We start from the raw sequence: 27,477 nt of genomic DNA on the forward strand, positions 1-27,477 counted from the left end.
TATAGTGCAGCCCCTCCCCTTTAGATTAATCATCTAATCTGTTTTATTGGTTTTAGTCGACTGAGAATTCTTCAGCCGATTAGTTGTTTGCTGCTGAATGACTTACTTTAAAGACATTTATGAACACATCTCTGGTAAACACGAGATTTACAGTAAAGAGGTGATTCTGTGTGATTTTATGATCTTCAGTTTAAATCCAATAATTCATTATTTAACTAAATCGTATCGGTGTCGGTCAACAAATAATGAATTTGGTCTGGGACGGCTCTACAAAATGTATTTTCGTTATTGTGATAGGTTGTTAAGTTTCATTGTTTATTTCCACGACCAACTGTAAAATAAAACGAAGCCAAAACAAAATAGATTAAATATTAAAACCACTGCTAGAAAGTGTCTGTTCATGATGTGAGCCCAGTAAACAGACTGAAGTGTCTGTAAGTCAAAGGTACAGTCAGACGTACTCCCTGCTTTGTTCTCTTGTATGACGTTGTTTTCTTCTCCTGCCGCTCCAGACGGGTTCAGGGAAGACGTACACCATGGGGACGGGCTTCGACGTGAACTTCGTGGAGGAGGACCTGGGTATCATCCCGCGCGCCGTGCACCACCTCTACAGGGGCATCGAGCAGCGCCAGCAGGCCGCCCAGGAGCAGGGACTCCCCGCCCCCGAGTTCAAGATCAACGCCCAGTTCCTCGAGGTACGCCACCGTAAATAAATAAATAAAACCAACAAGCTGTGATGTTTCTCTCGCTAGCAGCATTACAGGCTTTACAGAGATGTCGGGGGTCAGGCTCTTGTTGTTGACACTGCTCGTCTAACCGGCTTTGACACCAGCGCCCCGTCGTTTCAAGAGATCCACGCTGACGATTGAACTGCAGCAGCTGTCATCGGGGGGTCAGGAGGTGTCCGAGAGCTCATTAAATATAAGCTCTCCGACAAACTACTCTATCACACATTACTAAACGGGTCCATATCTCTAACATCCAGCATCACTTTCATTTATACTCACTCAATGGCTAGATAAGTATTTTAAAAACATGTCGGTATGTAGGTCGACGGGGGCGGGTTTTCCTCTGGTGATGGAGAAGATATTATTAAGAAGGTCCGAAACGTTTTGGAACCTTCAGATGTTCTGATTTAGATTTAAAGTGAACCATTTTTTCGTGTGTGTTTTGGTTTCTTGTAGCTTTATAATGAGGAGGTTCTGGACCTGTTTGACTCCACACGAGACATGAAGCAGAAATCTCACATCAAGATCCACGAGGACGCCACCGGGGGAATCTACACAGTGGGAGTGACCACGCGGACCGTGTCCTCCGAGGCCGAGGTAACAGAGTGTGTGTGTGCTCATTGTAACAGCCCCATTATTAATGACTAAAACAAGGGTTTATTAATGCAGCTCAGCTTTTACAAATACACTCATTACCCATTTAATATTCATTCCTTCACTGCCAGAGAGTGTTTGTTGTTGTTTTCCTCACAGCTGTATCAAAGTTGTTTGTTAGTATTTAACGCTCTTTTCTCGGCCCGGTCAGATGATGCAGTGCCTGAAGCTCGGGGCTCTGTCTCGCACCACAGCCAGCACTCAGATGAACGTCCAGAGCTCTCGATCCCACGCCATCTTCACCATCCACCTGTGCCAAGTTCGCGTCTGTGCCTCCGACAATGTTCGTGCGGTCCTCCGGCATCATTCGAACGTTTGACCGGACTTGACGCCGCCGTATTTAACTGTTTTGTTTGTGTTGTTGTCACTCAGCAAGAAGGTGAGAGTGACAACAAAGTGTCCAACGGAAACTCCGAGATAGACGAGTACGAGACGCTGACGGCCAAGTTTCACTTTGTGGATCTTGCCGGATCCGAGAGGCTGAAGAGAACCGGAGCGACGGGCGATCGAGCCAAAGAGGGCATCGCCATCAACTGTGGGCTGGTGAGCCGCTTCTCCCTGCTATGCGTCACTCCAGCAGGATTTGTAAAGTCACTCTGATGCAGAGAAGCCGCTGAGATACTAGAGTGTGACTGCCATCTAAAGGCTGAATCTCACCATTCATCATTTACGCAACAAGAGAAATACTGCACAGAGGAAGGACAAACACAGACAATCATGTTATCATTAAAGCTCCAAGTGGCATGATTCACTACATATAACATCTTTAACATTATCTCTCCTATTTAACATGCACAACAATATCAATAACAATGCATTTAGATATGTTGAGTGCAGCGATGAAACAATAAATTAAACTTCAGCTGCAGTGTTAATGTTCTCATCATGTTAATGACTCATTTTAAGTATTTAAAAAGAAATTTGGGGGGATTTTATTTGTCATTAACCCGTCATTCCCTCTATTTACTTTGCTCTCTGGAGTATTTTATTATACATTCTTATTATTTCTATAATTTTTGTATTAAAGGCAGTGAAGACTGCACAACTTTACAAATGGATCACCTGGGAAATTTGAAGTTCGACGGTGGATCTTTGTCTCGTTTACTTCGTACAACTGATGCCCTTCAGGCCCAAATGACTTGAAAATCAGAGCGATAACTTTTGAGTCTTAGCTTAACAAACAAGCTCCTTTTTAGTTATTGACAGAAACCAACAGTCATGGAATAAACTGCTGCATCCCGTTGAAACTCGTGTCTCCTCTGTGTCGCTGCAGCTCGCTCTGGGGAATGTAATCAGTGCTCTGGGTGACCGCAGCAAGCGCTCCTCTCATGTGCCTTACAGAGACTCCAAACTCACCCGACTGCTGCAGGACTCATTAGGAGGAAACAGGTGGGTGGTCAGCTGACGTCGCCTTTATCCTCAAGTACCATCCGTGTCTATGTGGACCCTGAGAAGTGTCAGTGGTCAAAGGTTTAACTATTTATTTACATCCATCTGAGAGGAAGGGGAGGAATATTCAGACCTTTTTAATGTGGTTTAAATTCTTTAGCGTTTTACTGAAGTCAAAATAATATTGCTGATACTTCCAAACATTTATAACTACCCGTCTTGTCTCAGCCAAACGGTGATGATCGCCTGCATCAGCCCGTCCGACCGGGACTTCATGGAGACGCTGAACACGCTGAAGTACGCCAACCGAGCCCGGAACATCAAGAACAAGGTGATGGTGAACCAGGACAAGGCCAGCCAGCAGATCAGCGTCCTGAGGACGGAGATCGCTCGCCTGCAGATCGAGCTGATGGAGTACAAGACGGTGAGAGGAGTTTAAAAAAAAAAACGAAATGTAACTAGAGGGGGGGGAACATTTCACGTCACAAACGAGCTGAACCCTCTGCTTCGCCTCCTGCAGGGTAAACGCCTGTCGGGGGAGGACGGCGTGGAGAGCTTCAGCGACATGTTCCACGAGAACTCCATGCTGCAGACGGAGAACAGCAACCTGCGGGTGAGGGTGAAGGCCATGCAGGAGACCATCGACGCTCAGAGGGCGCGGCTCACCCAGCTGCTCAGTGACCAGGCCAACCAGGTCCTCGCCAGGGCAGGTGGGTCCTTTTGTTATCCTCGTCTCTCTGGCTTCATTCTGCTCATCTGTGAGGCCGTAGTGAACGCCGGATCTGCACCTTTTTTAGTTTAGAAAAGCCATTTTACTCGCCGTGTCTCGGTTCTCTTCCAGGTGAAGGTGCGTCTGAAGAAATCGGAAACATGATTCAGGGTTACATCAAAGAGATCGAAGAGCTCAGGTAAACAACTCTGACCGTAGATTGTGTTGATGCTAGCTCCGCCCCAATATACTTTATACATAGGGTATAATAGTAATACTTTATAATACTCCATACTGGGCTTTTGTTAGTTTGTACTCAAAATATCTTTGTACTCAAACTGTGACTGTAAATATAACTGCAAACATTTCAAAAGATTTGATTGTTCTTCCTTTTAAGATTTGTTTCTCTAAACAACACAAACAAATTAGAAACATTTTCAAGCTCTGGCTCATCCGTGTGCGTTGTTCTTTCATCAGAGCCAAACTCCTGGAGAGCGAAGCTGTGAACGAGAACTTGAGGAAGAATCTGTCTCGAGCCTCCAACCGCCAGTCGCTGTACGGAGCGCCGGCGCTGCTGGCCCCCGAGAAGGAGACGTCCGACATCATCGAGCTCGCCAAGAAAGACCTGGAGAAACTGAAGAAACGAGAGAAGAAGAAAAAGAAAAGGTAACACTACTGGAGACCAAAAGAACCACGAGTAGGTCCGGGATCGGCTGGTGTTTGATGCAGACCAATAAGTCTCAACATGAAGCGATTCATCACACACACATGTAATGTTTGTAATGTAGATTCATGTTATAAAGAGCTCTTCAGAGACTGACGAGAGGTTCCAGGTTGATCAGAGTCGTGTTGTTGGGCGCTGTAACGAGGATAAAAAGCTTCCTCTGATCCTTCTTCCCTCCATTCTCTCTTCCTTCGTTCATCTCTCGCTTCCTTCTCTCCTTTGACCCCTTCACCCTCCCCCGAAGACTCCAGCACCTGTTGGAGGAGCGAGACAGGGAGGAAAGGGAGGAGGAGGTGGAAGAGGTTGATGACGCCAGGTTTGTCAGAGCTTCCACCCTCTGCTTCCCCCGAGTCAGCGTTTTTATTTGACTTTTTCATTATTTTTGCGCAGGTGTTTCCCCACCTGGGGTGAGACTCGCTACCATCAGCGCACTTCCCTTCAATATTATTATGATTTTTACTATATAGTGAGCTCTTTGGATCTCCTGTGTGAACCCTTCAGCTCATTCTTTGACCCGTCACGCTGCATCCCTGCTTCCTTTTTCATCTTTTTTATGTTTTTACTGATGTTGTCTCAAGTTTTAAAGGTAACTTATAACTAGGAAGTGTCTGTTTTCAAGACTCGGAACACTTTAGTTCATCACAACACCAGTTTTCCTGATCCGCTGTGAGGGTCCGAGGAGAAAAGAGCTCGTAGGATTGTAAAGCCCTCTGAGGATATATCTGTGATATTGGGCTTTAGAAATATAATTTAATTTAATATTTCCTCTCTACACGCTTTTACTCGCTCAGGGTCGTTCTAATCATGTGAATATAATAATTATAAATAAAAAGAACTTGCTTAAAGTTCAGAGAAATGCATCCGCCACAGATCGATATTTTGTTTCATAGTAAGTGACACGTGCAGTTATTTTACCTCACGGCAGAGATTACAGTAACATGTTGTGACTCTCGGCTCCAATGCTTTTATTTTTCAATAATTTTCCATTTAGATTATAAGTGTTGAAGGTTTGAAACCTCCAAAAAATATTGGTTGAAATGTCGAGCATGCAGGCAGAATATGTAGCTTTCCTGTTTACATTTCTTTATTTTATTTTGGTCAGCTTATCCAGAGGATTTTGTGCAAAACTTTGCTGTTTGGATAGAATATGTATCCAACATCTGCTTCATGGACTCAACTCACAATTATTATTTTTTTATTCCTTTCCTGCTTTATTTGCACAAAAAAACAGTCTTTTCCACAAACAAGCTGATGAAAACAGAGAAGCATCCTGTCTGTTTATACTCACAGTAAGGTCACCAGCTTCATTGCTACACGGTGGTGAAGTCAGTAAAAGAGTTTGTTTGTCAAAAAGACAGTTATGTAAATAACAAAACGTCTGCCCTGCCAACTAAAAAATACAATGAAACAAGGTCTTTATTAACTGCAGATGTTCTGTTAGAAATTTGCCTCTTGTTGACGTGTGAGCCTGTGGAGGTGGACCATGTGCACCTCCGTCTCTGATGATAACCTCCGTCTCTGACTCTCCACCATGTCTGAACCTTTCAGTGCCAACAAGGAGGAAGTTCCGGACAACGAGCAGGAGAAGGGCACAGAGAAGGAAACTACGGAGCGAGTCCACGAGGAAGCAGACATTGTATGATTGACCGCCTCTCGTTTTCATCTTTTACACTGAAATACATTGAAGAGTGCGTTCAGATATTAAAACGATAGCGTGTCATCCTGCAGGAGGTCCAGGAAGGCAGCGACCACGAGGAAGGAGAAGAGGAAGAGGACGAGGATGAAGAGGAGATGGACGTGGAGGAGAGCTCGGATGATTCAGACTCGGAGACGGATGAAAAAGGTATGGGGGGGGGGGGGGGGGGGCAGTCTCTGTTCACGTTGAGAGGCCTCTGATTGTCCACAAGGGGGAGCTGTTCCATCACTGACGGACCAGTTTCTCTCAGACCAGCAGCCACTCTGTACAACGTGTGTTTAAGAGTTCAGAGCTGAACACTTATAATTTCACCCCCGATGCATTAAAGATTGAAGAACACCGCTGAGTAAAAACCAGAGAGCGACGGCCTTCAAATGAAGCTGCGAAAGTCTGTCGTCATATTTTATTTTGTGATGAGTTAGACTGGTTATATAAATGTATTTATGGTGCTGTTTCATTGCTGCTAGACCGCCTCCTTAATACAGGTGCACGCCTCCCTTTGTGTTTGGCAAGCAGGAGAGCAAACTGTTGTTTTCACTGCACTGATAATCTTGTTTTTGAAAGGCTGAAAACATTACAACGCTCTGTAGTTATTGGAAATGTCTACGCAGCCACCACTGGTATCTACTGCTACAAACAGTATACTAGTAATGATGTTAGTGTTGCCTGCTCTTTACCTGCAACTGTGCAGAAATATCAGGTTTCAACTAAATGAATGGATGTGCAAAAACAAAAAAAAGGCTGCAGATCATTGGAGTGTTTAATTAAAATGCCAACGTTATGATTGAAGCTTTGAACTATTCGGTAAAGCCCGACACTGAATAGTCAAGGCTCTTAATATAAAGTTGTAAACACTCTGAATTGTGAACTGTTATGTTGCAACAGGAAGCAATTCATATGGTTTATGTAATACAACCATCAACTCATGTTGATAGCATACTTTGACTTGAGAAACATTTCTTTTAAGTGAGTTAAAAGAGGAATGTGCTGTCAATGAATAGATACGGTGTATTCATGACCGTACCATCGCTGAGGATGTGAATACGTGATCCGATGGTGTGTGTGTGTGTGTGTGTCTTCCCCAAACAGAGAACTTCCAGACCGATCTGGCCAACATCACCTGCGAGATCGCCATCAAGCAGAAGCTGATCGACGAGCTGGAGAACAGCCAGCGGCGTCTGCACACGCTCAAGCAGCAGTACGAACAGAAGCTGATGATGCTGCAGTGCAAGATCAGAGACACCCAGCTGGAGAGGGACCGGGTCCTTCAAAACATGAGTAAGAGAACCGCATTGATGCACTGTACGTCCTTTAGCCACACCCACCACCATGTGGGATCGGCTCTTAACGTCGCTGCCTTTTGATGAGTTTATTTCAGACTTAAAGCGAAGTCAATTTAAGTTCTCGCTTGTCCTACTTCCATTTGGAAGAATTTATATCTCAGCCTTGTTTGATCTCAGTTTTTATCTTTTAGTAATAAAAACAACCCGCTGCAGAACGCTGATGTACTTCAGAGAATCCTTTAAAGTGAAAGCTCTCAGACGATGACAGTTACATTTATATTTATCAGCACTAATGGATCAAAGCGTTGTTGCATGGAGCTTTTAAAAGCACGGAGGACTTTTCAGCTCATCTTATTAAAAAAAAGCACACAAAAGAGACTCTTTGACAACTGAAGATCAAGGTTTCTGACTGTGTAAACCATTACTGAAGATGTGTTTGTATACGCAGCGAAAGAAACTCTTCCGAATAAAAGTTCTGTCAACGTCTGTTCAAGGAAGATCGGTTTTTCCACGATGTTTGTGTTTCACTCTTTTCAGACACGGTCGAAACCGGCACGGACGACAAGTCGCGCAAGATCAAAGCTGAATACGAGAAGAAGCTGAGCGTCATGAACAAGGAGCTCCAGAAGCTCCAGTCGGCGCAGAAGGAGCACGCCCGCCTGCTGAAGAACCAATCGCAGTACGAGAAACAGCTGAGGAAGCTCCAGGTGGACGTGGCGGAAATGAAGAAGACGAAGGTGCGATTGGTTACAGTGGTGATAATAACTCTATTGTAATGTGAGGTCTCTCTGCCTGCTGTCTGTTTAGTGATAGAGTTGAGTTTGTTTGGAAGGATTTACTCATAAATAAGTTTATGTAGCACTTATGAATCAAGTTTGAGTGGCATCAGAGACCTGTACACATGATTTACTCAGTTAGAAACGGATCTTCTGACTCTCAGCTATGTTTCCTGTTTGAAAAACAAAAGAAGTGACTTAGACGAAACCGTACAGCAGGCCAGACTCGTTGGAGAAGAAAGAGGGAGGATTTAAGAAATCAGCATCTCCCACATCCACAATATTGACTCGCTTTCACAATATCTGTGTGTATGTATGTATGGTATGAACGTTTGATATATTTGGATGTGATTGTTCCAGGTCCGCCTCATGAAGCAGATGAAGGAGCAGCAGGAGAAGAACAGGATGAACGAGTCTCGCAGAAACCGAGAAATAGCGTCGTTAAAGAAAGACCAGCGCAAGCAAGAGGTCAGCGACGGGGGGGAAGTCCTCTGCATCCTTCTTTTCTTTTTAAACTTGCATCTTAATCTGAGCCACAACATTTCGTTTTTCCTCATCTAACTGAGGCTGACGCGCTCATTGTGTTACAGCACCAACTAAAGTTACTGGAGGCTCAGAAACGGCAGCAGGAGCTCATTCTGAGGAGGAAGACCGAGGAGGTGAGCAGCCTCACAATTGGATTGCTACCTTTTTTACATAATCTATGCGGGTACACTTGTACGGCGTCGCTTCTTAGCGTTCACTCACGTTTCCGTTTGCCTCGTGCGTCAGGTGACGGCTCTGAGGAGGCAGGCCAGGCCCTCCTCAGGTAAGGTCGTCAGGAAGGAGGTGCAGGACTCCACCTACAGACCTCCATCTGGACGCTTGTACTCCTCCGGCAACGCTGCTCCCAACGGCACTCGGTGAGTCTGTGTGTGTGTGTGTGTGTGTGTGTGTGTGTGTGTGTGTGTGCACATGTTTACAGAGAGGCACGTGAGGAAGGCTACTAAATATAGATGCGTTCTCGTAAACCAAAATAGGCCAGGTTTTATCCTCTCAGCAATAAATAACCGCACATGGAAGTGAGGCACTTAACACCTGCACCATCATAAGTCATCCTAGAATGTCAAATCCTCTTTGCACATGGCTGTTTAGCCATTTATTATGTTGGATTTGACTACATAAAATCTGCACCTGGAACATGTTTATGAGCTGATATACATCATCAATGTGTTTAATCCATTATTGACCGATGCTGTGTGTGTGTGTGTGTGGGTGTGTGTGTGTGTGTGTGTGTGCAGGTCTTCCTACAGGCGTACAGTAGGTATTTACTCCACCAGAATCGCGCGCAATAAGTGGCAGTCTCTGGAGCGCCGCATCACGGACGTCATCATGCAGAGGATGACCATCTCCAACATGGAGGCCGACATGAACCGCCTCCTCAAGGTAAAGCTACGGCAGTACGTTGTTGTACTGGGAGATGTCTTGATTTATCCACTACGCCCTGAGCGAGACAAACGGCGTTAACGCGGTTTTGCATCAAGCCCCCAGGAATACAGCCAGTCTTTGAATCAAATTATATATAAATATAGTGGCCAAACCGTGGAATTACAACTTATCGTGTCCGTCATGGGGCCGAAAACAGACTTATTCCCATAGACTTTAATTTGGAAAGAGACGTTTGTGACCCTCTGCGGCTCACGTTAACGAAGCTTTACTGATGGAGGATTGAGCGGAGGGGTATCCAGTCGGTTGCAATCTGCAACCACACCACTAAGATGCCATCACATCCTACACACTGCCCCTTTAACTGTCAACCTGCTCTGATGCAGGTGCGATAAACCTGTCACTCTACTGTATTTATGACACTTGCATCACCAAAAAGGGCAAAAAAAGGACATACGAAGTGTAAAACGTCACCCAGCACACACACACACACACACAGCAGTATACTTTTCAACTAATAACACACTAAATCAACATGTTTACATCTGCTGTAAAGCCTATATTAGCCTGCACTTTGTCTGCTGAATGAAAATGATTAAAGAGGCTTGAGAGGTGTCCGGCAGATCTCTGTGAGAAGCTTGTTTGTTTCATATTAATGCTGTTCAGACTAACTGAGGGTTTAGTTTGTTTTGGGGAAAATTCAAATGTCAGATTCTGACCTCAGAGGAGGATTGAAGTACTGCCACATCGTCTTGTTGTTGCACGATGGCAAACTATAAAAAATAAAAACCTGGCCTAAAATCTTTTCAAATGAACTACATGAACCAAAGACCTTATCGTTTTCCTGTTCCCTGCACTTCTGCAACATTTAAATAACTCCATGGACTGAAATCTGTGTTTTGTGTTCCCAGCAACGCGAGGAGCTGACCAAGCGTAAAGAGAAGGTCATCAGGAAGAGGGACCGTCTGTTCAGGGAGGGGCCCGAGGCAGAGAAGGCAGCGATTCCTCTTAACGAGGAAGTGGACGCTTTGACGGCCAACATTGACTACATCAACGACAGCATCGCGGACTGTCAGGCCAACATCATGCAGATGGAGGAAACCAAGGTGAGAGAGAGGATCTGCTGGCTGGTTAAATAGATGGAGAGCGTGAATGAGCTTTTATCTCATCACTGACTAGATCTGAACGCTGAACAGCTCAAGTGTGACGTAAAGAGTTCTTTGTCCTCACGAGTTTCAGAGAAGTTGTATAAAAACGCTGTTTCTTTTTCTGCAGGAGGAAGGCGACACCGTGGATATTTCTGCTGTGGTTAGTTCCTGTACGCTGACGGAAGCTCGCTTTCTGTTGGATCACTTCATGTCCATGGCCATCAACAAGGTACCGGCATAGATTTACTTCATAATGATGTCATTTATTATACATGGTCCCGGATAGATATTCAAATTTTGTTAAATTTATGTACATTTTAGATAATAAAGACGACGGTGAAGTGGTTTTATTTGTGCGTTTTTCTAACACAACTGTGAAACAATCCGATCGTAACTCTAACTCCAGTCTTCGCTCGATGTGGCTGAAATTGGATGTGTACGATGATGTCTCCGTTGTGACCTCCTCAGGGTCTCCAGGCAGCCCAGAAGGAGTCCCAGGTGAAGGTGATGGAGGGCCGGCTGAAGCAGACGGAGATCACCAGCGCCACACAGAACCAGCTGCTCTTTCACATGCTGAAGGAGAAGGCCGAGTTCAACCCGGAGCTGGACGCGCTGCTGGGGAACGCGCTGCAAGGTGACGACGGCGTTTGTTTTATTCGGGTTGAGTTTGAAAACGCGGACCAGATCCCCCGACTGGTTTAACCCAGACCCACCTCCTGGAAGTGTCCTTAATATCACAAGTACAACAGGGATTCAGATGTTTCTCTTCCACGAATCAATTCTGTTAATTTGCCACTAAACATGTCGGCTACAAATCCATTGGCCTTTCAGGAGGTCGGCTGGCTTATTGTTCAGTTGCATGATGGGGTTTATTGACACGCTCTTGCCTGATGCCTTCTGCTGAATAGAAGCTGGTCTAGTTATTGTAACTCTGCTGCATAGTTCCACTGTTAAAGTCTGCTATGAAGATCCTATCGCTATGAGACAAATTCCTAAATGTGGTCACATTTGATAGGTTACCGAGTTGTTTGTTTGAAGTATTTGTTCCAGCCTCTGTTCAGCCGGATGCTCTGTTTACAGTAGCTGCACTTTATTTTCTTTTGTTTGTTTTCTCTTAGAACTTCGGGGGACAGTGTTTTTGATTTTGTGCATTGCCTTTTTTTCCTGTTCCCCCACGTTTTCCTTTTTTGTTGTCTTACGTTTTTGCAGAGCTAGGTAACATCCCGGCTGGTAAGTGAAACCATATCAGACTCCTAATCTGTGTTATGAACGCATGGTTCCTTCCCCTTTTGCACTTTTTACAAACTAACGAAACATAACAATGGAACAGGTGCATGAGGTGCAATGCAACCAAGGCTTCCCTCCATCTTGTCTGCTGACCTCTTCCCTTCCCTTCCCCTCGTCTGGATCCACTCTTCCTCCTCCTAGCTCACCATGCGCTACAGCCTCCATGCTTTAGCGCCCCGCTAACCCGAGACCCTTCCTCAGGAGTCCACTCAGCGTGGGTGTTGTAGCTCTGTAGGTCAGCCGACCCCGTCGGGAGCAGCGGACTAATGATTCCTCTCACTCCTCCACCTTGTTGTCTTCGCCCCCCAACTCGCCCACACGTCTCTCTCAATAACCCCCCCCCCCCTTCCCCCTGGCCGCTCTCTGACCTCTGACCCCTCCTTTCCATCCATCTGACCCCGATTCAGCTCAGTGAGGACCCAAGTGTCTGTTTATTGATAAAACAGCATGGCGCCGCGCTGACATCGCCCTCATCCGCTCCCCTTGTTCGTCCCCTCTACACCCATTTTGAGCAGCTTCTTTTATTTAAAGTAAAAGAAAAATTGCCTCACCCTTTAGTGAAAGAGCAAAAAGATGAATTATTAAGGCGGAGGAAAAGTGTTTCAGCTGAGGACCGTTTTAGAAAATCATAAGCGGACAACTCGGCCTCATCGGCCCGGAGGGTTTCCTCCAAACTTTAATATTATTCATTGATCTCATTCGACAGAAAATGGAGACGATAGCAGCAGTGATGAGTCTGCTCAGAGCCCTTCTGCAGAGGGGAAGTAAGTTACACATTATGTATCTTATGACTTGATATTATGCTGTGTTACATTCTTTTATGTTGTGTGGTGTTATGACGTATACGTGTTCCTGTGAATGTTTATGTTGCCTAATTTTATTTTGGTTAACTGTTAATGTTATCTTATACTTGTGTTAATGTTACATTTTTATTTAGCATTTACGTCGTGTTTATTTTAACGCATTCATTTTACACTATTTTTTTAAACATTTAACAAATAAGAAAACAAACCAAGAATAACTGATTAAATGAACAGTAAACATATAAAGAGCAAATTCTCAATAAACTAAATAAATATAAATGTGACCGAAAAGGAGTAGGAAGAAGTTTATACTTAAATAATCACCTTCATGTTTATCATATTTACACACATGATCATCGTGCAGGTTCCCATTTAGCAGTTCTGTGTTTTATTTATGCAGTATGATGTGTTATATGAGTTTATATTTGATGCTACATTGTATGTTCTTATGTATTGTGTGTTTTTAGCGATCTGTATTGACTCGTATGAAACTCTTGTACTCCCGTCAGCTCCTTGACGTCGGATCTCATGAAACTCTGTGGAGAGACCAAAACCAGAAACAAGGTATTACGATGTGTTCGTGCCTCGTTCTCTGCATGCACCAGCGTTCACCCCCCCGATGACGTCCCGTCTTCATTGTATTCTCCCCTTCAGGCTCGTAGGAGGACCACCACTCAGATGGAGTTGCTGTACGCAAACAGCGACTCCGCCCCCGATGCGTCCACCGCCGACTTCTCCGGCCCGTTGCTGCCGTTGGCTGAGACGCCGGACGGGGGCGGAGACGTGGACTCGTCAGGCTCATCAGTCAGGGACTACACAGCTCTCTCCCCAGGCTTTTCCTCTAAAATGGGCAGCATGTAAGTCCAGGCCCGGCACTCTGTCGCTAACACAATAATTACTACTTCCTTCCTTCCTGCATGTTTGATGTTGCCGCTACATCCTCTGCTTCAGTTCATTTTTTCTTTCACATTATTTATGAGCATCTTTACATCAAATGGCCACACCTCCCCCAACCTGAGCAGTCCTTTGAGGTAGAAGCATGTCGAGAGGAGCCAATAATAACATTTGTATGGCTTATTTATTACTGTCCCCTGCGGAAACTACCTTTCTCAGCAAAAAATACTAACCGATTGCTTTAACTGGCTTGTGGAAAGCCATGTTTCAAACATAAGTGCACACTGACTTGTATGTAAAAATAGAAAGCATTGGCTGACAGTTGCCCAACAGCAAGTAAAGTAACAGAAATATATTTTAGAGGAGCACAAAGTCAACACAGTCCCACAGTTTGGGACTTTAAATCTCAGGTAACATGTGTTTCTGTGTGCTGCATGTTCATCTCTTCATTGTTGCCATCATTTATATGTTGTTTTCACATCCTTTTTATCATTGTTTTGTTTTTATATTTCTTTGTGTCGTCTGTGGATAACCTTAATGATACTGAAACGATCAGTTCTGGCTCCAGAACTTCGTCGGGGCTGGAGAAGCGAGCCCCGGAGCCTTCCCCGCTCTCTCGCAGGAAGACCTACGACAAGGCAGCGGCCGACAGGGCAAAGCTCAAGGAGATCAAACAGTAAGAGCCGGTTGCCGGCATTGTGGCTGCGAGGCCGGGAAAAGCAAAATAACTTCACTTCGACTCTACTAATACTCCTCCTGCTCGGTTTCCTGCTTTGACGAAGCATGCGGTATCAAACGTGCTCCTCGCCTGGTGTGATGACCTTTTGACCTGCCGAGTTCTGTGCTGAATTTAAAGTCTCGTCGTTCCTACGTGACTTGGATTTCTCTTTTGACTCAAATTCACTGTTCAGCTTGCTAATCAACCTCTTCTGCTGCTGATCTACGTGTGATACGCGTTTTAATTTATTTTCTCTCTTCGTCTGATCCGTAGGTTATTACAGTAGTCTTATTAAGACTGAAATACAGTAATGTGCCGTTTCAACTGTTCCGTTGTTTGAACGTCCAATCGTCCCGTTGTGGTTTAAACTGTAGCCCCAAAATGAAACGTCAAAATCATTGATGGAATAGTAAGAGTTTATGTTTTAACCACTAGGCTACCAGGACACTTTAGAGGAACTCGATCTAAATCTATCTAATCTAAGTAGCCTCTTCTTTTTTCATCTGTTTTATTTTTAGGTGCGTTACAGCCTCACGTTGGCTAGTTTTAGTTGAATTTAAGCTGCTGATTGAAGATGCTTTGATATAACTCACATTAAGCTGGTATTATATTAATCTTCATATCATTTTCATACCAAAAATTGTGCACAGATTTCTTTTTCTCTTACAGTGAAAAGCCTCCAAATCCAAATGTTGTAGTATTATTACACTAAACGAGGGTCAAGGGTCTGAGGATAGAGGATAGAGGGTGTTTTGGTGTTTGTAGATTAATTTGACTTCATGCTTCTCCCTGAAACGAGGCTACTAAATCCCCGGGATGTGTTGGGCTTTAAAATATAAAATAACTTTTGATAACTTCTGCTGTAAATGTACAAATAAGTGTTATTTGTGCAGCTCTGGTGAGGCAGGAACTGTCACGACTGGACAATATCTTAATATATAGATCTATAATAAGCCTCAGTAATGTCTTCCTCAGACGAGTCTGAACCCGGGAACTCTTTCCTGTCAAGCTGTCCCGACAGTTGCTCCCCTACGACGTCAGTGCAGCATATGCGTCTCCCTTCTGTCTCCGTGCCGTCCTCCCACACTGCTGCCAGTAGTGTGTAAACAGCTTAGCGCCGCACACTTTAATTATGCTGCAGCTTAATTGGCAGCCCTATACTGTCTTCCTCCACAGCCCGGGCATCCGGATCCTGATGAAGATCCCGCCGCTTCCTCTCTCCCCCACCGCTCGTCCCAGTAACCACCTCGCCGCGTTTAGCCGTATGGCCGGGTATCTGCAGGATAAGTAAGAACCAGAGATAAGTCGAATCAACACGAGCCAGCCGGAGATTAGAGTTAGCTTAAGATGCTAGGGACGAGCCAGAGCATTGCACTCCAAACCGCCGCCTTATTTCACATTTTACTGTCGACATCTCCTGCTAATGTAAACGTGAGGCGCACATTTAGACGTTGTGTAGTGACACAATAACGAGCTTCCTCAAGGTTGTGTTGCGCTCGTTATGTTGTAGTCAAAGACAAAGTGTCCTAAAACCATCGGAGACCATACTGGTGGTAATGCATGGTGGTGTTTGGACCATTTAGCAGTGCATACTGTAGGATGGGAGATTTGTTTTCAACCTTCCATGTAGCCATTATGTTCTCAGTTGTATTGAATGTAATGGGAAATCATTGCACAGACTTGCTGGTGACCGGTACTCCATCATAGTAAACGTCTTGTTTTGGGGAGTTAAAGTGTTGAATGGTAATGTAAGAATTGTCTTCCTTATTGGTAACTTTAAGTGTTTAAGAGTCAGCTGCCAGAAGGCGTCCGTTTCTACACAACCAGAGAACCGTTACTACTTGCTTTGTAGCTACTGCACATTGTAAGAGTTGCTTTTTGCAGAAATTGTACATTTCTTCAGCAAAAATCGTTTTCTAAAAAGTAAAAACTGTCAAGAAGTCAGATTCAGCTCTTAACTAAATGTAGACTAAATAAGTAGTGCTGCGTTTGACTTTCGGGGGACTATAGTTGTTACTACATTGAGATTTTGAACAGTTATCATTATTATTTAGCGCAGTAACACAGAAATGTATAACCATCAAATTGAAAACGGGCATCGTGGGAGTTCTTGTCTGGTAGATTAGATTACTGTAGATTCAACTCTGCACATGATTTTGGGCGGACGATGTGACAATAACAGAAGTTCAACTTTCAGCGCAATGATTTTCAAACTTGCCTGGTTGGACCTGAAAGCAGTGGAAACATGGAAGGTAGAGGACGTCACAGCTCCGACATGCTGCACCACCGGTATAGTCCTGTATGGTCATTGTATAACATTAGGGTAACGTTACATTATTATTGTTTAAAATACCTTCACACTCATGAGTACAGAAGTTCACTCTAGTCTTAATCCAATACAGAATGATTAGGTAACTCGGATAAGAACAGGAAGTAATTGGTGTTCAGTAGCCAATCGGGTCTCAGGACTATCGGATCCTCTCTTCTCCTCCAGGGCGAACGGATACCTCCACCTGTCCTCCAACCACCTCCTCCGCTCGGTTTCCCCTCCTCGCTCCGCTCCACCCAAGTACAACCTCATGTTATGTTTCACCTGCCACACAATTCACTCAAATGTCACTTTTGGGTGTACGGGGGGCAGAAAGGTGAAAACTGAAACACAGACTCACACGGTGTGGATTTCTTCTCATCAGACCGACGTTTAACCGGAAACCTCCCCAAACACGAGATTAACCACACATGAGCAGTTAATGAATGCAAGTTCTTGGATCAATAGATAATTACAATGAACCCAAACAGTATCATCTTGTTAAGCGTATTGCTGCTGCTAAACCCTTTAATAATCCTCTCTTCTCATGAGCCCTTTTATTTTCATTATTCTGCACACAGCAGGCCTTTTTAAACCTCATTTATTCAAAACTCCTGAATATCGACGTCTGGCTTTGCGGTACACCATCAGCTCATCGCGCCGCTCCGCTGGCACCGATAGCGATCGTACAGTCACCCTATCAGACAATCAGTCCACACGGCCGGCCAGTAAGAGATCGATCTGGCCGTCTGATGAGCCGACACCGCTGGTTTCCAGTCATCTTCTGTCTTTTGTCTCTTTAGGGTGTTTCTTTTATCTATTATAGGCTGGAAACAAGAAGCTCCTTTCTTCGGCACAGCTGTTCTCATCTGTCTCCTCATTTTTCTGTGGCTTGTCCTTGTCTTCTCTTTTCTGTTCTTGATTCGCAGCATCGTGCTAATCAGCCACGAGCTGCACGCTGGGCATGACTCTGGTTGTGTGGGTGTGATTTCTGCTGCGCTCAAGATTGTTGGACGGTGTTTGATAGAGGTGTGTGTGTGTGTGTGTGTGTGTGTGTGTGTGTGTGTGTGTGTGTGTGTGTGTGTGTGTTTTCCAGGGGCGTGATCAACCCTGTGCCTCCCACTAAAAGCAGCCGGTCGGCGACGTTGCAGTGCGTCCACGTGGCCGAGGGACACAGTAAAGCCGTTCTCTGCGTGGACTGCACCGATGACCTCCTCTTCACGGGATCCAAAGGTGAAACTCCCACAATCCCTTTCTCCCTCCATCCTCCCGTCACCTCTTCACCCATAATTCCTCTCCGCCTCATCAGTATTCCTCACATGTCTCTGCTTCTTACGGCTAATTTATCACGCTTTTGACACGCTGTTATGCTTTTGTATAACGGCAAATAAAAGCTGACGGGGATTAATTAAGATTGTCATACGCACAGTGTGTGGAGAAATGAGGTGAAGTGACATTGTACACACAGTGTAACTCTCACGGTGGGGGAGATTTCTATGATGATAAATGGAGGTGAATATGTTGGCAATCACCTGGATTGAAGTTGTCAGCTTCTCTTTCTCACTTCTATTTAGTTTTGTTGTCATTAAGATGTTGTGTTTTAGGCCTCGCTGCAAATAACATTTCCTGTCAGTCTTGTCAGAGCTGCGCTCTTTTACTCATTTTTTAAAAAATAGTTCTGTTGAGATGATAGACTGCGTGTCTTCCTGCAGACCGGACCTGTAAGGTGTGGAATCTGGTGACGGGTCAGGAGATAATGTCCCTGGCCGGCCACCCCAACAACGTGGTGTCGGTCCGCTACAGCTCCAGTTTGGTCTTCACCGTCTCCACCTCCTACATCAAAGTCTGGGACATCCGCGACTCGGCCAAGTGCATCCGAATGCTGACGTGAGTGTGACGGTCTGAAAATGCCTTTTCCTCTTATGTTGAAACTGAAATAAAAAAACAAAGTGTTACTCTTCATGCATTTGTAGAACTTGTGTTTGACATTGTGAATTATGCATGACTGTCAGTTATATTAGGCCTTGAATGATCTTAGAGGAAGATAATTCCTGAATGTGAATTTAAACATTGCAGTATTGCCTCAGCTCCACATCTGTTCCGTGAATCTGTACGGAGACCAGATCACAAGTAAACAACAACCTGACTAATGTCACGTCTAAACCAAACCTTCCAGGTCCTCCGGTCAGGTTAACGTTGGGGACGTCTGCCCGTCAAACACCAGCCGGACGGTCACCATCCCGGCAGGAGAGAACCAGATCAACCAGATCGCTCTCAACCCCAACGGGATGGTTCTGTACGCCGCCGCCGGGAACTCGGTGAGAGTCTGGGATCTCAGAAGGTAAATGGAGCGGCTGAATTTAAATACCTCAGACAGTGTACTGCATATCGATCATTCAGGCTTTTGACAAGTGAATGTAGTGTTTTTAACCACTCGTGTGTGTTTTGGGGATGGCAGTCTGCTTTAATCTATTAGTGAAATATCTTCTGTCTTTAAGATTTGCGTCTAACACGTAATAATCAAAGTCCTGTCAGCCTAGGAAAGATTCATCAATATTACCATTTGTTCAGCATCATAACGCACATCGTGAGTTAATTCAGCGCCCTCTTCCTGATTCAATGTGAAACCTGACAGGCGTCCAATCCAAAGCTGTCGTCCATCACTTGCAGCCAGCTCGCACACGTTTTGATGAATTCTTCCTCTGAGATAGAACAACATGTTATTAAATCAGCGGCCTGGATAATTAAAAATAACTTTGAATCAACAACAGGCACCAAGATTGAATGTTCCAAACTTTATTCACAATCTTTGTTTACCCTCCTTGTGCTGTGAAGACTATTTCAATTTAATTCATTTTTTCTCCTCTTGTGTCAGATTTGCGTCCACGGGGAAACTTACCGGTCACCTCGGCCCCGTGATGTGTCTGACTGTGGATCAGTCTGTAAACAACCAAGACCTGGTGATCACCGGGTCCAAGGACCACTACATCAAGGTGTGTCATCATGTCCTGGACTTACACCCAGCACTCGATCCTAATGTTTATTTTGAGCCCCGTTTAAGAAAGCCAAAGATGAGACTATGATTATGAAGTTTATGATTCCAGGAATAAAATACACAAAGCTCCATCATGAGAGTAACCTAGCGTGTCTACCTTGAGTATAATAAGATGCAGAGAAACCACACAGCTGCTGTGGTGTAAACACACCGTTTAACATTCAGCGTTCTTCTGGCTGCAGCTGTTCGACGTGACTGAGGGCTCTCTGGGGAGCATCGGCCCCACACACAACTTTGAACCTCCCCATTACGACGGCATCGAGTCGCTGGTGGTCCAGGGCGACATTTTATTCAGCGGCTCTCGAGACAACGGCATCAAGAAGTGGGACCTGAACCGCAAAGACCTGCTGCAGGTACTGGAGCGTGGACGCTGATGAGGAGGGGATGCAGTAAAATATCTGGTTCGGTGTTTGATTTGATGGATTCATTTGCAGGTTTATTTGTGTCTCATCAAGGAGGGAATTTAAAGTGCTTTTACTTTTATTATCTATAAAAAGAAGCACGTCAATAGAAATAATTCTCTAATTTAAACAGAGGCTAAATCAGGCGTACAGCCATGGGAACTTATTTTGGAAAAATATGTGAAGCAATCAATGGCGAGAGACGGATGATGATTGTATCCCGTTTGAATTGTGCCATGATTACAGATATGTTTTTCAATTCAAAAGTTACTCTTCAGCATCATTTACAGATGGCAGTAAAATGGTGAGATCCTTCGTAACTGTTAAAAACTCTCCATCCTTCCCTCCAACAGCAAGTCCCGAACGCCCACCGGGACTGGGTTTGTGCGCTGGGTGTCGTCCCCGGGTCCCCGGCCCTGCTGAGCGGCTGCAGAGGAGGGGTGCTCAAGCTGTGGCACACGGACACGCTGGGGACTCTGGGGGAGCTGAAGGGCCACGAGAGCCCCATCAACGGCATCTCCACCAACAGCAGCCACCTGTTCACCGCCTCCGAGTGAGTCTCTCTGCACGTCCTATGGCCTTCAGTTAGATTGAGAACACTATTCAGATTAGACTCTGTAAACTCTTAGCTAATATTATCCTTTTTACTTCTTTGTCCTTTCTCACTGTTCCACGTTCCTGTCTTCCAGTGACCGGACTGTGAAGATCTGGCGCGCTCGCGGTGGACTGGACAGCACTTTAGAGGCGGCGGACAATGCGGACGAGGTGGCCAGTAACTGAACGCTGTGGGAGGACACTTAACGGCCTCTTTTGATGCTGCTGCCCTGCACTACTCCTAAAAACGCATACCTTCACCTGCAACGTAACCTTTATGACTGAGCCAACAGGAACGTAGTCTCCTCTCAACAGAAGGAACCACAATCACTCTTTTCCCCCGACTCTCCGTGCGTCAGTGGGTCGTGCTAATCAGTTTTAATTCACCGCATCGTTAATGACTCTTTGCAGATTGAGCTCGTCTTTTTCTCTATCGCACTGAAGACGTTTAATTAAGAGTAGAACACGACAAACGCACTAATTGATAATATCTCTGCAGCTCTGCTAGGGAGAGAAAAAACAGCAGGACGTCGAGCTAACGGGTTGGGAGCTGGTCTGCCCAACCCGGGTCTCCAGTTTCTTGAAAATGTTTTGGATTGTTTCTCTGAACCCAAAGCCCCCCCCCCCCCCCCCCCACAATAACAAAAGTGGCTTTACTGTATGTGAAAAAAGACAAATCACTGTTCCCCTTAACTTCCTCTTCTGCTTTTGTGCGCCTCAATTTCTGCAGCTGTTAAAGATCAGCGACCAAAATGATGTGAACTCGTCGTCTCTGCTGTCACTGCACTCGTGAACAGAAAGCACTGCACAGTAGCAGCCTCACTGTAACGCAATGTTCGACTTTTGGTGGAAAAATGATTGTTTGGAGGGTTCTTTTGTTGGTTAGCTTAGCTTAGCATAAAGACTGGAAACGAGGAGCTCACTAACTATCACGTTATATCTCGTTTGTTTAATCTGTACGAAAAAAACAAAAGGTAATTATCTAATTCTCACTTTTGGTGAATTTAGTATAAATCTACAGCCGCAAATAGACAATGTAGTAAAATACAACCCTGAATGTGTATTTTGGATGTTTTGTTTGCATTAGTCTGAAGAAAGAAACTAATTATAGAAGATCTCAAAATTGATCATTGCATGAAAAACTGTTTTGCCTCGAGTGTCTCCTCTGAAACAAACAAAACTTATTTAGTCTATTTTGTTATCTTCAGTCAGAGCCAGACGAGCCTTCCCCTCTTTCTTCCAGTCTTTATGCTAAGCTAACTAGCTGCAGATGTATTGATCTTCTCATGTAACACTGGCGGAAAGCGAACACGTGTCAAACTAATCCTTTAACTCTTGAGCACTTGTTACAAACAGACACAGTTGGTCTTTGAGATGCACTTAATAATGTTTGGTGAATGTGAGCCGGTTCAGCGTTTAGAGGATGTGCTTCACTTGTCGTTCACGTGTCACCGCATGTAAAAGCGTACGTTCGCTCCCTGAATCTTCACTGCTGAGTCGTCGTCTTAAAGTCGTGTGCTCGCCTTCCTCTCTCGACCCCCCACAAGAGGGCTCCTTGTCATGGACCCCGGGTTCTGATCCTCGTGGGGCCTTCCTGGAGACTTCCTGGTCTCCCCGCTGATTTAACCGTCACTTCTGAATGTTCGGTGAACCAGCAGTCGTTGGCATTACTCGAGTGCAAATCTAATGTATGTAAACAATGTATTTAAAGAAAGGAAGTGTGACTGAATGTTAGCTTTGTGGGACCACACGAGAGCCAGAGAGGACCAGAGTTTGGCGGGAAGCTTCCCCTCCAATGAGGTGGCAGCTTGTGTTTAGTGGCCTACGGCTAGTTTAATTATTATTTTGTCTTTTGTTTTGTTTGTCATGCTGTCCCCGTTCCACATATCCTGGACGTTCCCACTCTGGAGTTGTAGTAGCCGTTCCCTAATGGCGGACTCTGTAGCGATTCTAATGTCAGATGCCTCGGTGAGAATAAACGCCATCTGGCAAAAACGACCAGCTCCGTGTTTCTTCTTGGTTCTGTCACTCATTTCAATAATTACTCATTTATCTGTAGGTTACTTATTCTAAGAGCTACTGTAACATTTTGTTTCTTTTATTCTTATTTTACAAATTTATCTCAGAAAAGGAGTTCCTCGGTTCCTTGTCTGCCTGTTAGATTTTCTTGATTTTTAGACAATCTTAAGCTCTTATTTTGGTAACACGTCTCTTATTTTGGTAACGCGCTACTTTAAGTCCCCCTATTAAGCCTTTATAAGCAGTATACGAATGATTTATAACACACTATAAAGACACACTTAAGTGCTTATTGATGTACAGGGTTAATAGTTATAACTAGTTATAAATCTATATTATTACAGCTTTCTTTGACTTCATTGTAATTAATTGTCTTTCATTATTTGCTCATGGGAGCCCACAGTTGATTTTGTGTTGACAAATTCATTAATAAAGCTATATGTTCTTGCAATACAGTGTGTTATAAACCATTTATTAAACGTCTTCTAAGGGCTATATAGAGGGGCTTGAAATAAAATGTTATTTCCTTGTCACATTTTATTAAAGTAAGAGTTGACATGTATTTTATAATGACACAATGAGACAGTCAAAGAGTAGGATCATCCCCTATAGGCTCCATTATTTCAGTGTTACAGACAAAAGGTTTATTTCTAAATGCCACTTCTGTTATTCATCAGAGATTCAATATGTGAATAGTCTCTGGGATTTCCTTACATATGTTTCTTTAGGTTTCCCCCCTAAAATATCTTACAAGACCAGAATGAGCGTTTATGTGCGCGCACACACGACCTCCAACACTGCTGTGGAGAGAGAGAGAGAGAGAGAGAGAGAGAGAGAGAGAGCTCCTCATTCCTGTTTCTCTCTGAATCTCCTGCTCTTAATTTCTCAGAGCTGGCTGTGGTTTAGGTGAGGAAACCAGTGTTTGAAGCGCGGACCACAAGATGGCAGTAGCAGCACCTTCAGGACTGACCAGCGACGGTGTGAGGAATCCTCAGAGCTGTCAATGTCCAAAAATACTTCCACTGACACTTTAGTCATCTGGCTCACAAGAGAAGCAGCTTATATTCACTGCGATGACCACCCGGTGAGTTGGATATCCACGAGACCGTGTCGTCAGTGCTGTATATTTAACCAGTGACATCAAGAATAACGAGCTGTTGGGGCCTCTGAGGGTCATCACAGTCAACCAGCAGTGAGGACCAAAAAACGAAACTAATCATGGTGAACTGTAATTACTCTTTTACCAGCAATAATTCCTCTACACTGTTTTACAGAGTCACGTTTTGCTGCACTTGTTAAAGCCGAGTTTGCTGATAATTGAGTTCAAGATTTTGAATGGGGTACTTGTATTTTAAGACTGTTATATTGGTACTTTAAATGTACTTTTAAAGGGTAGTTCCACCAAAAAAAAACATGATAATACTGAATTGCTGCCTGGCCCGCATGTTACTATTATAACATCTTATAAATATACAATAACACAATGGTTGCTCTCTCCTTTTTTTGTTTTTGTTTTGGGGGGGTAATGTAAATATAGTAATCATAAAATAATAAACTTTATTTGTGGAGCAAGCAACTTAAAGTGATTTACAATAAAGAAAGATATGGAATGAACATAAACAGTGGAAGTAATTTGAGACTTATAAACGTGAACTCAATTAATTAACACAATTAATGTTCATTTACCGAAACCACAATCCAACATGGATCCTCCTAATTCCCTACAGGACACAAATCCACGACAGGTCCTCGATCACAATGACATTTTTCAGCCACTTCAGAATGTCTTCCCTTTAGGATGTTACCTCACTGTAACTTCCACCTGTAAGAACTCACACCACAGTCTTTGTGTCCAAGTCTCCCAACCACGGATAACAATAATACAAATAAGGTTTGCAGCATGCACATCAACTGTCTATTAATAATATTTAGCTGGCTTCCCTGACATCTATAGACTCTTTACTCCATAGCTTTGACCTCCACTAATCCAGCAGCAGATGATCGCAGTGTTCTTAAAGGCAAACAGTTAAAAAAAATGACAGAATGGAACAACAATGGTACGAGTCTTAACTACACCGATGTGATGCTGCTACAATCCAGCAAGGAACGCTCATACCGAGACTTAGTTCAGACGCCTAATGAAGGACTCGGAGGGGGCCATCGGGGTCTGCCGTCATAAATCTGCAGGATTGTCTGACAGGCAGCACCAATCACCGGCCACCTGATGGGAGAGTGTGTGTGTGTGTGTGTGTGTGTGTGTGTGTTGTGTGTGTGAGGTAATGTCGGGTTGCAATGGACCCAGAAGATCCAGCAGAAGTTTTCACTTTGCTCCAGGAGTCGACAGACAGCAGCTGTAATGAAGTCTGTGCATCACCTCCCGCTGCACACAGACTTGTTAAACAAAGCCATCACATGCTGCTCATGCTGGTCAGTGGCCTCTCCCTCTCCCTCTCTCTCTCTCCCTCTCCCACTCTCTCCCCCCTCTCTCCTTCTTTGATGCAAGTCCATTAATCCTCATTTAAAAACAGCACAACCAGCTGTTTCTCAAGGTGCAGAGATGTGCACTTTTTTTTTTTTTTCACTCGGGGGCCCTGCTGCTCTCCGCTGAGCAGACCTCCGCCCCCTCAAAGACGGATTCTGACCTGCCTCAGCAAGAACTACACTTGAAAGACCCTTTCATACAGAACTATGTCACATCACACCAGGTGATTCCTTCTTCTTTCTACTGAGAGGGTGGGATCCTTTCACACGGAAGCTTCATTAAAGTCGATGTGCCCTTTAATCAGCACTAAAATCAACGTATCATTCATATTGTTTTGGGTCTGTCAAAAGTCAAAATGCAAAGTTGTGACCTTTTTAAAACAATGTAATTACTTTCCCTTTAAGTGGAAACAAACAGTAGAAAACATGATGGTAGAAAACTTTCAAATATTTTAACATTTGAGCTTTTACAAATGTGAGTATTTGATGCTTTTTCTTATCTGGCGTTACAATAAGCTGAACGTCTTTTGGACGGTCGGATGGACAAAACAAGACATTTGATGAGGTCGCCTCGTGCTCTCGTGATTTGTGATATTTTAGGGACCAAACAATGAATTCATCTATTGAGGAAAATAATCTGCAGATTAATTGATAATGAAAATAATATGTGAGTGGCAGATGTAAATAGTATACTATACTTTATTTTGACACAGTTACGATTTGATCAAATCAAACTTAACGCACTGTTCATCACACTGTGGCTTGATATATTTAATATCTTCAGAAAGTTTGGGATCTTAATGCGAGTTTAAAATAAAGTTTGAGCAGCTGCACCACGTGGGCCTGAAATAATGGATCCACTGGCGGGTCGGGCAGGGCTGAGGACCTGAATGTGTTCTAGAGAAACTCTGCAGACTGTGTATTTTTCTGGCAAATTAAGAGAGCGGGAGATTGAGGAGGGAGTCATTAGAAGCCGTCAGAGCAGCTTCACACTCTGATAATTTGAAATCTATTTGTGTCACTGAGGCACGAATATAATACAAATCTGTCAGTCCAGATACACTCGCAGCTTAAAAAGCAAAAACTACTTTACAATTTAAGGGATTAAACCCACAATCAAGTCATGCAAGCATTTTAATTAAAGTCTGACTACTTGCTCAACTCAACCTTCAGATTCAGATATTAAAGAATGAATCTTTAGAAGAAGTGATATTCTTGCCATCCCAGAAGATATTCATAACGTTTCCATGGATTCTTTTAAATACTGCCTCAATCAAAATGTAATCTTGAGTCTTATAGTCAAAATGGACCTCCAAAGAATTCAAATTTAGCTTGGAGTACAAGCAGTTGCTCAATAAAGAGCTGATGAAATATTACCCAATATTAAAGCTCATTTGTGAAGCAGTTACCAAGGAGTCGGACAAAGCCCTCTCTAATTCACCTCACCACTTCATCTGGATCGCTCCCTCAGCTGCTGTAGGAAGCTCGTATTCTACTTGTATTGAATAAAGGCTGAGATGATTTAGACCCATTGTGTAACCTCAGGCTCTCTGCAGCCGTGCAAGCTGCTCTGTGAGGGTGTACTCAAGCTCAATGCTGGCGTCAGCAGTTTTTTTTAATCTCAGCGAGGCCCTTTGCTGGTTAAGTAAAGGTCAAACACCTGTTAGATTTGACAAATACAGAGCAATGTGTTTTCTGAGAGGTGCTGTGGGTTTCACTGACAAGCATTTTCCATTCCTCCGAGGTGATCGAAATGTAGTTTCTCAGCATCTTGTTGAGGTGGTTCCCCCTTTTTCTTTATTATTATGAACTCTCATCACATATATGTCACATACACATTGCATACAGTATGTCAGTATGTTTGGATATTATTTAGAGGCCTAAGAGGTAAAATTATCTGTTATTACCCCCAGGTTATTTTGTTATGTCAGCATGCTAAATGCTCAAAATGTCATTGCCAACATGATATTTATCAATGTTAGTATGCTAACATGCTGATATTTAGCTATGTACGGATGCTAAAATGCTCATAATCTCAATGCTAACATGTTGATATTTAGCAGGTATAATGTTTACCATATTAGCTGCCCTAGTTTAGCGTGTTAGCATATTAACATGCTCACAGTGTCAATGCTAACATGCTGATATTTTGCTATGTCCGCATGCTAAAATGCTCATAATGTCAATGCGAACATGTTGATGTTTAGTTGTCAGCATGCTAAATGCTCAAAATGTCATTGCCAACATGATATTTAGCTATGTCCGCATGCTAACGTGCTCACAGTGTCAATGCTAATATGCTGATATTTTGCTATGTCCGCATGCTAACGTGCTCATAATGTCAATGCTAACATGCTGATATTTAGCAGTTATAATGTTTTCCAT

General features: G+C 43.9%; 1 protein-coding gene across 2 annotated transcripts; it reads left to right on the top strand.

The window, feature by feature from the left end:
• The first annotated feature begins 518 nt into the window (after positions 1-518).
• Positions 519-22,910, top strand: LOC306698531 (kinesin-like protein KIF21A). 2 transcript variants are annotated; one of them, XM_079162857.1, is made up of 32 exons: positions 519-695; positions 1,185-1,325; positions 1,534-1,665; positions 1,755-1,925; positions 2,656-2,771; positions 3,000-3,195; positions 3,292-3,481; positions 3,613-3,679; positions 3,958-4,146; positions 5,753-5,840; positions 5,933-6,047; positions 6,990-7,178; positions 7,721-7,920; positions 8,320-8,427; positions 8,550-8,618; positions 8,731-8,861; positions 9,240-9,384; positions 10,296-10,490; positions 10,660-10,761; positions 11,001-11,166; positions 11,742-11,762; positions 12,526-12,583; positions 13,132-13,186; positions 13,277-13,479; positions 14,073-14,192; positions 17,639-17,775; positions 18,255-18,429; positions 18,719-18,883; positions 19,418-19,535; positions 19,780-19,950; positions 20,352-20,551; positions 20,688-22,910. In XM_079162857.1, exons 1-32 carry the CDS (start codon positions 537-539, stop codon positions 20,776-20,778), a joined length of 4,383 nt encoding a protein of 1,460 aa, XP_079018983.1. In that variant the 5' UTR covers positions 519-536; the 3' UTR covers positions 20,779-22,910. The 2 variants fall into 2 exon arrangements, with proteins under 2 accessions (XP_079018983.1, XP_079018984.1); XM_079162858.1 differs by lacking the exon at positions 11,742-11,762.
• The last annotated feature ends 4,567 nt before the right edge of the window (positions 22,911-27,477 follow it).

The sequence above is a fragment of the Pholis gunnellus genome (assembly GCF_910591455.1).
Source record: "Pholis gunnellus genome assembly, chromosome: 7".
In the NCBI taxonomy this organism is placed as follows: domain Eukaryota; kingdom Metazoa; phylum Chordata; class Actinopteri; order Perciformes; family Pholidae; genus Pholis; species Pholis gunnellus.

Bases quoted from the DNA above. Each gene is read 5' to 3' on its own strand.
- LOC306698531 (XM_079162857.1), top strand. From the start codon at position 537: ATGGGGACGGGCTTCGACGTGAACTTCGTGGAGGAGGACCTGGGTATC. The intron at 8,619-8,730 runs GTGAGCAGCCTC...CTCGTGCGTCAG, and splicing joins TGAGGAGGAAGACCGAGGAG to GTGACGGCTCTGAGGAGGCA. The intron at 11,167-11,741 runs GTGACGACGGCG...ACGTTTTTGCAG, and splicing joins GCTGGGGAACGCGCTGCAAG to AGCTAGGTAACATCCCGGCT.